General features: G+C 38.5%; 1 protein-coding gene across 1 annotated transcript in view; it reads right to left on the bottom strand.

The window, feature by feature from the left end:
* Positions 1-2,796: 2,796 nt before the first annotated feature.
* LOC142857839 (putative ATP-dependent RNA helicase DDX60) overlaps positions 2,797-11,139 on the bottom strand; it is a 108,553-nt gene continuing 100,210 nt past the window's right edge. The window contains 3 exon segments of the mRNA XM_075986860.1: positions 2,797-3,697; positions 6,632-6,694; positions 9,821-9,972. Coding sequence (XP_075842975.1) covers positions 3,598-3,697; positions 6,632-6,694; positions 9,821-9,972 — 315 coding nt within the window. The 3' untranslated portion in view covers positions 2,797-3,597.

Genomic DNA, 11,139 nt, shown 5'->3' with positions numbered 1-11,139 from the left:
AGAGCAGATGTTGAGGGGATTCATCTATCACTCTCCTTCTCATTGCGTTGAGACAAGGTCTCTCATGGCTATGACAACATACCAACTGGTAAATACTCTTTAACTATGAAGATAAAACAAAAAAGTCATCCAATGGAGGAAGAATAAAATAATGAATGGAAAACAATTTCCAGAATGAAAAAAGAAGATGATTATAAGGGAAGTTGGAGCTTCATAACGAAAAAAAAAGAATTCATTTTTTTAAATATTGGTAAAAGTATACAGGTTTAATATAATTGAGTGTTCCTATCTCCCCTTTTTTTCAAATTAAAATTTTAGCTTAGGATACAAGGTGATGGGTTTCCTCTGAGCATCTTCATAGATACAGGTCATAATAGTTTGTCTTCACTGAAACCTACTCTCTCCTGATTTGTGAGATGACATAACACACATACAAACTGTCAGGCAGATAATCATACACATAAAATAAAAATAAATATACGTTTTCTTTCTGCCTTTCTTTCCTTCTTTTCCTTCTTCCTTCCTTCCTTCCCCTCGCTCCCTCCCTGCCTCCTCCTCCCTCCCTCTCTCTCTCTCTCTCTCTCTCTCTCTCTCTCTCTCTCTCTCTCTCTCTCTCTCTCTCTTTCTCTCTCCTTTTTACCAAAACATTTGGAGCCTCTCCTTTTGTAGACCAGGTTGGCCTCGAACTCACAGAGCTCTGCCTGCCTCAGACTCCCTAATGTTGGGATTAAAGGCAATCGCTACCCCCACTCAGTAAAATAAACATACTTTCAGAAAAAGCAATGTCACTGATATTTTGGGTGTGTTTTTTATTACTTTAATGGACACATGGAGATATACAAGGAATAAACTGTAACATTTCACTGCAATGTACCACTATCAGATTGGGGCAACTGGTACATCCAACAACAAATATTTATCATTTCGTTGCAGTAGAGAGATATAACATTTTATTTGCTATTTTGAAATGTGTAATTAATTGACATCCCTAAATCATCTTGCTGTGTTATAGAGCGTGAGAAAGTATTTCTCCAAACAACTGCTCCCTTCTACTTGTCCCATCCATTTTCTACTCAACACTCAAGACTCTTCCCGGCCTTTAATAGCCACCATTTTACTGTTACTTTATTTCCATAGCTCCTCCTACTTCTGTGTGCATTGTCTTTCTGTGTGTGTCCTATTTAATTTTACACACTGTACTCCAATTTAGTCATATTTCTGCTGTTGACATAATTTCACATTTTGGTCACTGGATAGCACTCTATTATGGACACACACACACACACACTCTCTCTCTCTCTCTCTCTTCTGTAACCACTCATTTACCCAACATTTATAATTATACTCTACATTTGGCTTATTGTTAGGAATGCTACAAGCGGCCTACAGTTACAGATGTCTCTAACTTTCCAGCAGTGGAATCTGGAAATGATGTATCTCAGTCTCATATATATTGAGAAACATCTACGTTATTTTTCAAAATAGCTGCATTAATTAACATTCCCACCTAAAATGCACAAGTTCCTTTTTCTATGAGGTGTCTATAGAATTTCATCTTATTTCTGCCATTTTTGGCAGTGTCAAAGGAGAGGATGTATTTTAATGTAATTCTTTCTACTTTTCCTTTCCTTAGTTATTACTGGAGTTGAGTAAATTTTCCTCTATCTTTATACATTTGAAAACTGCCTATTGATGTCTTTGTTTATTTTCTGTGATTGCTTGAGTTTTTTCTCTGTTTAGGGATTTTTTTTTAGTTCCTTGCATATTCTTCATTTTACCCCCCTTTTCTAGGGTTTTTCTCTACTTCTGTTGGTTGTTTACTATGCAGAAATTTAAAGTTTGATAAAGCTTGATCTTGTAACTTCATGTCTTATTGCTTTTAGACTCATACCCAAACTTTATTTGCCTAGAACAATGCAGACCCATACTCTGCTTCTGTGGACAGAGGTAGGTTTGAACTCCATGAAAGAGACTTAAGAGACTGGGTAAAGCTTGTCTACCTTGAACTCACTTTCTCCAACGTAGAACTCACTTATGTCTGGGACATTTTTCCATGTGTGAAACCTGCCAAATTTGAGGGCTAAGTATCATGGCCCAAGATACCTATTCCTCTCATTGCCTGGTTTTAAATCTTAGCTGGGGTCCAGAGAGTCATCATAAACTCTACCTTGTTCTAAAGGATTCTAGGAAAATATCTTCTCAGTTCATAGTTTTTGTTGGTTTTTCTGAGCGCCACCTTTTTGCCGATGTGTTTCTCCTAAATTCACTTTTGTGAAACTGTTCCTGCTTTCTCTTTAGATTCCGCTAAAGACTAAAGAAGCAGTCTACTCCCACTCCCAGGGGACGCACTTCAAAGATGTTACATATAAATAATCCTGCACTTTTAAGAAGACCCCAGATGGCAAAAATGAGCTCACTCTTCTAAAACTCTAGAAGCCAGGTTAGATTTGGCATATAGGGGTGGATGATTATTTTCCCATCTGGACTCCTAAGTACAAGCATTGAGTTACAAATAACATAACAATCAATTTCACATTGTGTAACTTTCCATCGGGTAGCAATTAGGAAATGCTAGGCAGGATCCTAAATGTCTCTGTTTACAGCACTGCTGTAACATTTAAAGAATGAAAGGAGTTTAGACTGCATCCCACACCACCACCACCAAGGCAGAGATTCAAACATTGCTCATGAAATGCTACATCATTTTCAGTAATTAGAATTTTATTTTGCTTCAGGAATAAATGAACAATAACAGTTTTTTGTTAAAAAATCACTACAATCTACTTATGATGCCACCAAAAAGAGCATCGTTCAGTGAAATGCCTAAGTAACAGAAAAGACTCATCCTTTATTTTAAGGATTTGGTGTTGTAAATTCGAATTGAGGGTTTCAAATAGATTCTAGAGATGAGAATTCAGGCTACGGCCTCAATTACAGAATGATCCTATGTAAATAATTCTAGAGAATGAATGGTACCATGCAAGTGAATTACTAGTTGAATATGTTTCACACAAATGAAACCAATGAGGTAATTATTTCAACAATCATGTATATACAAATAAAAAGGAGCAAAATATTAGCTACTTGTTTCTTTTAAAGCTTTACAAAAATAAATAAAAATAATTTTTTACAAGCAGCTTATTTAATAAGATTTACTATTTCAACAGCTAGTTCTCTAAGCAGTATAATCATTTTATATTTATTAGGAGAATATATTACATTTTCAGGATATTGCAATTATTGCTTTTCTAGTTTCAATAAACTTTTACATCTATTAACAGTGAAAATATTTCAATACCATTTTTGTTTGTATCTTGTAGAGTATAAAAAATTCCTCAAACATATATATGTAAATCCTTCATTTTCTCATTCAATCATCTATAATTTGGAGACATAAGCATTTTTAGACAATCACTTATACAAACCACAACTTAGGCACACCAAGTGGTACAGCCAAGGGTGCTCAGAGTACAGCCAAGTAGCTTGCTCATTCCATTTCATTGTGTATGATTGTCTGATCAAAACATAAGAATAAAAAATATACAACTTCCAAAGCTTCTATGGTGATATTTTAGGTGATTTACATAGTTTTTCTTTTCACACTTTTTCAAACTTCTCATGAAAGGACTCAGACAATTGTTCAAATGCTGAAACAACGTTGTCTTCTTCATTTTCACACAGTTCACGTAAGGAGATACTGCAAATAGAAGAATATATATATATATATATATATATATATGTAGACTATTAGTCAGCTAAGTGTCATGAGTATTATAAAAAAGGCTGTCATGTAAAGTGATGAAACAATATTAGCAAATTATATAGAATACTGATAAGAAACAAATCCATTAACCAATTTATGTATGTACAAAACAAAAAAGAAATAGAAAAATAAGAGAAGGGGTTCTGTGCAGTGTCTTCATTACAAAGGACAATTGAGAGGCTACCAAATTCTATGTTTGTGGATCCCTGCTCCCTTAAATAGTACAAGAAAAAAATTCTTCTCTTTTCACTGTTTATCTTATGGACATACTTTGTGGAGTTTTTGTTGTTTTCTGATGCATTTTTTTTCTGTACTGTGTCAAGAAAAAATTGTAATCCTTGACAGAGAAGAAAAGCTTCCTTTCTTTTTCTAGGTAGGTGAGAAAAAGAAAGAAAGCAGGACACGGCCAATAGAATAATGGTCCTCATCTAATCCAGATGTGCTCACCTAAATCCCCAGAAACCTGGAACCATGTTAGGCTCCATGTCAATGCAGAATTACCATCACAGAAGAGGCTACAGGTAATAGTTAATCTTAATGCAGGAGGTTATTCTGGGTCCTCGAGGTGGAGCCAATGGACTTCTCCAGAGTGCTCACGGTGTGAGGAAAGTGAGAACTGATGTCAGAGGGGTGGAATGTGGACACGTGATACACAGTCTCAGCTCTCTCCACTGAACATCCCTGACCTCAAAGCAAATAGTGAGCAGGGAACCCTTAAAATGATGCAGACAAGCCCTAAAGGTTGGGAATGAGCCAAGGTTTTCCACCAGAGTGTCCAGAATCCCAGTTTTACCCAGTGGAACACACTTTCGACTTTTGACCTCCAGAATGGTAAGATTTAAGTAGGTTTATATCATTAAGTGACAGCTTGCTACATCAGCATTAAGAAACTGTTACAATGGTGTAAAGAAAGGAAGAAGAAACACAGAACTTAACAGTTCAGAGAGTAGCCTTGGCAGAAATAAATCCCAATCTGATATCTTAATTTGCCTTTCTTTGTTTAATATTTTGCCCTTACTAGAGATCCATCTTTCCTGGGTCTTTACTCATCAACAAACTGAAATCTTTATCAGCAACATTAATTTAGTTCTCCTCAGTTACAGACTAATCACTGTGATGATGTCCTCTGATACCCACTACATAAATAAATTCTAACTATTTTTGTACATAATCACAAATGTCACTTTCATAATGTACTCTGTGTGTGTGTGTGTGTGTGTGTGTGAAAGAGACAGAGGGAAAGAAAGAGAGAGATTCATAATTTAAACCTTGGTCATCTTTACCCACTATATGAACTTCGGTATCAATGTTTCAGTTACAAGTATTTGTGGAGTTAATATCCCGTATCATTACTCTGTTTCCTTAGTTCAGACCTTCATTCATTTCTGACCACCCTCACTGTTGCACACTCTGAGACAATCTGACACATCTCCACCACACAGAAAGACTGTAGATCTACGCCACCCTCACATTCACTGCTCTGTGTCCATGATGCTCAAAATATGCAGACCTAATTCTAAAATGTAACACCGAATTATCTTCCTGAATCAGATTCAGATTTCTCAGGAACCATAAACTAAACTAAGTCTTTCTTCTGTAAGTCGCCTTGTTCACAGTGTCTTATCACAGCAACAGAAAAGTAGCTAATACAAGGACTGTAAAGGTGGAAGTAGACTTAAAAAATCCTTGTTCCTGAAATGTTTAAAAGTGTCTCAAAACAATGATACAACCACATGAGATTGGTTACATGAATGAGTGAATTAATGTTTTATTTTTCAGCCTGGCTTTGCACTCAACTCTAGTATCTCTGTAGGCTTCTGGGTTGCTCTCAAGATTATGCTTTGGATAACTATCATCTACAAATGCTACAGATCAATGGTTCTCAACCTGTGGGTCATGACCCATTTGGAGGTCACATATCAGATATCCTATATATCAGATATTTACATTGAACTCAAATAGAAGCAAAATCACAGTTATGAACTAGCAATGAAATAATTGTGTGTTTAGGGGTCACCACACCATGAGAAATTGCAGTACAGGGTCACAGCATTCGGCAGGTTGAGAACCACTGCTTTAATGAACAAAGCTATTCCCTCTGCTCTTGCATGCCTCAATTTCACACTGTGTATATAAAAGGTACATATAGTTCAGCTCTGATCAAAGAAATAAAACAAATGATTGCTTATTAAGGATGCAATAATAGTATGATTTATGATCATTTTGAATATACCTGTGACAAAATAAAGAACATTTATTATAGTGTTGAAATACATTTAGACCTGAGGGACTGGGATGATGGTCATTTAATTAGGTGACGTTATTTGGCCAATGGAGCCCAAAGATGGGGTGCTCATATAGAGTTTAAGTTTGGTTGTGGTTAAGTGGGCTTTGTTGCAGATCAAAATAAGAAGTGGCTATGCACTGACAGTCAGACAAACCACGTAGAAAAATATAGGTTGTAGCAAGATATTCAAGAGCAAGCACATGACATATCCTGGAGAACTGATGGTACATCAGAAACATATATGTTTAACAAGATTTTGCAATTGAGAACACTGGGAATATCAGGATGTGGTATCAACGATGCGCTGGACTAGTTTCCTGTTAGTGTTCGTGCCTGAGAGTGAGACTCTCTCTAGATAGAACTTAATCTCCAAAGTACTATGAAATTAATTATATTACAGAACATAACCAAAAGGTTGTGCATAGGATGATTATATAAACCCTCTGGGAAGTGGAAATAAATAGTATGTGACGGTCTCCCTATACTTTTCCATACCTGGTTCATGACAAGAATCTCAATATTTTTAAATTACAATTAAATTTCTGAAAAATATGAAAGCAATATTTCAACATGTAACATACCTGATAGATTTAATGGTGGAGGAAAAATATTTCAGCAGGTCATAAGCTCTCCCTTGATGTATCCTAAGTAACATAAAACTGAAATTAATGACAAAAAAATATTTGTTCTGAATTTTTACACCCATAAATTAGGCCTATATCTTGGACATGATCACAGAAATGGAATTTTTGTTTGTTTGGTTGCTTGGTTGGTTTTTGCTGTGGGATAATCTTTCTGTATGCTGTGACTATGTATTTCACTCATTGGTTAATAATAATGCTAAATTAGCCAGGTGGTGGTGCACACCTTTAATCCCAGCACTTGGGAAGCAAAGGCAAAGCAGGTCTCCATGATTTTGAGGCCAGTCTGGTCTATAAGAGCTTGTTCTAGGACAGTTAGTACCTGTCTCAGAAAACAAAACAAAATTATGATGATGATGATGATGATGATGATGATGATGATGCTTAAGTGGCCTATTGCCAAGCAGAATCAGGCTAGGCAGGAAAGTCGAACAGAGATACAGGGAGAAAAAGGGCTGGATCTGGAAAGATGTGAGCCAGCAACCAGAGGAACCAGACATGCTAGAAAATAGACAATGCCATTAAGCCATATGTCAAAATGTAGATTAATAGAAATAGGTTTATTTGGCCAGGTACGGTGACTCATGTCTATAATATCAGCAAATTGGGAGGTTAGGGCAGGATCGATGCTTGAGAGTTTGGGGTCTGCCTCCTGGGTTTTAAAAATGGCTTAATTTAAATTGTAAAATCTAATTAGTAATAAAGCTGAGAAATAGGCTAAGCATTCTGTAATTAGTACAAGTTTTTGTGCATTTATTTGGGACCATGCCACAGCACATGAGACAAAAGAAAAAACTCAGCCTTTGCTTACAGTTTTTGGTGTTGGTTTTGTTATTTTCCAGTGGAGGCTCACAATTGGTCAAAGTGCAGAGAATAAGTGAGCGTGAGCACTAATACCTATTTGGGACATCTATGTCACCTCACCAAGGCAGGACATCACAGAAGAGGAGACAAGAAGAACTAAGAGCGGGAAGTGAGGGGAGTGCTGTGAAATGCCAGCTTCAAGGCATGGCGTGATTCATGACTCCCAGCAGCTGAGGTCACCAGCACAGGGTCTGTGCAATAGAGGGACCACTAACATCAGGTGTGGATGAGAGAGGGACCATTAACATGCAGGTATGGATGAGAGAGGGACCACTAACATGCAAACATGGATGAGAGAGGGACCACTAACATCAGGCATGGATGAGAAAAGGACCACTAACATGCAAACATGGATGAGAGAGGGACCACTAACATCAGGCATGGATGAGAGAGGGACCACTATCGTCAGGCATGGATGAGAGCGGGACCACTAACATCAGGCATGGATGAGAGAGGGACCATTAACATCAGGCATGGATGAGAGAGGGACCACTAACATCAGGCATGGATGAGAGAGGGACCACTAACATCAGGCATGGATGAGAGAGGGACCACTAACATCAGGCATGGATGAGAGAGGGACCACTAACATCAGGCATGGATGAGATAAGGACCACTAACGTCAGGTATGGATGAGAGAGGGACCACTAACATCAGGCATGGATGAGAGAGGGACCATTAACATCAGGCATGGATGAGAGAGGGACCACTAACATCAGGCATGGATGAGAGAGGGACCACTAACATCAGGCATGGATGAGAGAGGGACCACTAACATCAGGTGTGGATGAGAGAGGGACCACTAACATCAGGTGTGGATGAGATAAGGACCACTAACATCAGGCATGGATGAGAGAGGGACCACTAACATCAGGTGTGGATGAGAGAGGGACCACTAACATCAGGCATGGATGAGAGAGGGACCACTAACATCAGGCATGGATGAGAAGTGGGATCATAGAACAACCAAGGCCCTGTGAGCTGAAAAAGAAAAAATCGTTTTCTTCAGAATTGTAGTCACTGGTGGGTTCCTATGCCCCACACTGATGCAGGCAGCCCTCATATAACTCAATGGGTCACAAATGAAAGAAAACAAAATTCAAAGACTCAAAATGGGAGGATGATTTGCTGGAGTAAAATGGTACAACTGGGAAGAGATACAAGAATGTGGATGGGAGTGTAGTCATGTTGTTTTATATACAATTATGAAAATATCAATGAATAAGTTTTTAAAACAACAAAAATATATACTAATGCAACAGCTACTTTATTCACAATAATAAATTGGCATTAATAAACAATAATGTTCCAAGTTTCTGAGGACTATCAAAACTTTTTATAACTGAATAAAAATTGCTCAATTTTTAAATTTTTATTTATTTGTTCACTTTTGGTTTTTCAAGACAGAGTTTCTCTGTGTAACAAGTCTGGCTGTCCTGAAACCCACTCTGTAGACCAGGATGCCCTCAAACTCACAGAGATCTGCCTGCCTCTGCCTTTTGAGATCCGCCTACCTTTGCCTCCCAAGTGCTGGGATTAAAGGTGTGAGCCAGCACTGCCCAGCAGATTGCTCATATTTTCATGTCAACTCTATGTTTAATTCCTTAGTGTATTTGCCTCTAGATGTATGTGTTTAGCACTTGGACAAATACATCTCTGCTCACGGACATTTTCCTGAGTGAATATTTTCCTGGAAGTGAATATTTGAAATGCCTGGCCAGACTATTTCTTTAATTTATCAAGAGAGAAGATACCTATTGACCTGGTCAAACCTCCTAAAGGATTCATACCTGGAGAAGCCAAGTGCATACGTGTTAAGTGACAGTCTTCTTCCAGGACTGTCCAACTTTTGTGACCACAGCAATTGTGTGCAGAGTGACTCAAGTAATGCTTGGTCCTGCTTACACTTTTAGAAATGATTTCCCTGGCAGCAAGCTAAAATAACTGTCTCAGAACCAAGTAAGCAAACTAGACACTGTATATTCTCTCAGGCATTAAGCAATACCAGATTGTTATTTGTCATTAAAATTCCAAATGATGACTAAGTAGAACTGTAATATAAAGATATATTTGAATATTCACAAAGACACATTTAGAGTATATATTTTGGTCAAGTGAGTTGGCCTAAATGCCAAACTTTTGCAGACAAACTAGAAATAAAAGTAGTATAGAGTATGTCATCATCTTTGCCATCAGTCTGGAAGTAAAAATCTAATATGCTTGGTAGGGTTAACCATTTCTTGGAATTATCAGGAGTGAACATACCTATTTTCCTTCTCTAATCTCACAAGAGATCCATGCTTATAAAAGTCAAGTGCATATGCACTAAGTGGCATTTTTCTTCCTGTACTATCAAATCCGTGTGGCCACAGCACTGGGGCTTGGGTGTGATCGATACCAATTGTGTGCAGAACGACCTAGAAATAGAATTTTTGAGTTGTTATTCATATAGAGAGAATGCTTGCAATTTAGAATTTGGAGTCGTTTCATCTTCATTAATACATTTCAAGAACTCTCTGTTGATAAAAGAGCAGATGCCTTCTGCACACACAGAGACAGTGCATCATAGAGATGACTTAGCTCCACCTGTGAAGAAGACCCGCACACACGCAGCATGCTGATGGCAAATCCACCAGTCCTGTTGGAATAGAGAAAGACTGACTAGGAAATAAAAGAAAACTGAAAAATTTTAAAGTCTCCTTAACAATTCAGAGAAAAACTTTGCAAATGGGTTTCAGAGAGCAGGAGGCAAGCATTTCACAAAAGAAAACTCAGCTGGAAAAGTATAATGCTCTTCCATATCAACAACCATAATAAAAAAGAGTAGAGAGAGGATAGAGCAAAAGTATTAAAAGGGAAGAGAGCAAATAAGTCGTTTTCTCTGTTCATTTCAGAAACTCCCAGGAGCCCAAGGCAATGTCCCCAGTTAGTTCCTTGGGCAGATGAGGATAGGGAACCTGAAACGACCCTATCCTATAGCAATACTGACGAATATCTTGCACATCACCATAGAACCTTCATCTGAAGATGGATGGAGATAGAGACAGAGACCCACACTGGAGCACTGGACTGAGCTCCCAAGGTCCCAATGAGGAGAGGAAGGAGGGAGAACATGAGCAAGGAAGTCAGGACCACGAGGGGTGCACCCACCCAGTGAGACAGCGGGGCTGATCTATTGGGAGCTCACCAAGGCCAGCTGGACTGTGACTGAAAAAGCATGGGATAAAACTGGACTCTCTGAACATGGCGAACAATGAGGGCTGATGAGAAGCCAAGGACAATGGCATGGTGTTTTGACCCTACTTCATGTTCTGGCTGTGTGGGAGCCTAGCCAGTTTGGATGTTCACCTTCCTAGACATGGACGGAGGAGGGAGGACCTTGGACTTTCCACAGGGCAAGGAACCCTGACTGCTCTTTGGACTGGAGAGGGAGGGGGAGAGGAGTTTGGGGGAGGGGGAGAAGGGTGGGAGGAGGGGGAGGGAAATGGGAGGCTGGGAGGAAGGGGAAACTTTGTTTTTTCCTTTTTCTCAATAAAAAAAACAATTTAAAAAAAAAGATACTCTGGCTCAGCTACGCCAGCTGC

This window comes from Microtus pennsylvanicus, chromosome 9, assembly GCF_037038515.1.
Source record: "Microtus pennsylvanicus isolate mMicPen1 chromosome 9, mMicPen1.hap1, whole genome shotgun sequence".
Classification (NCBI taxonomy): Eukaryota; Metazoa; Chordata; class Mammalia; order Rodentia; family Cricetidae; genus Microtus; species Microtus pennsylvanicus.
The sequence above is the reverse complement of the archived record's forward strand: the minus strand, read 5'-3'. Positions and strand labels throughout refer to the sequence as shown.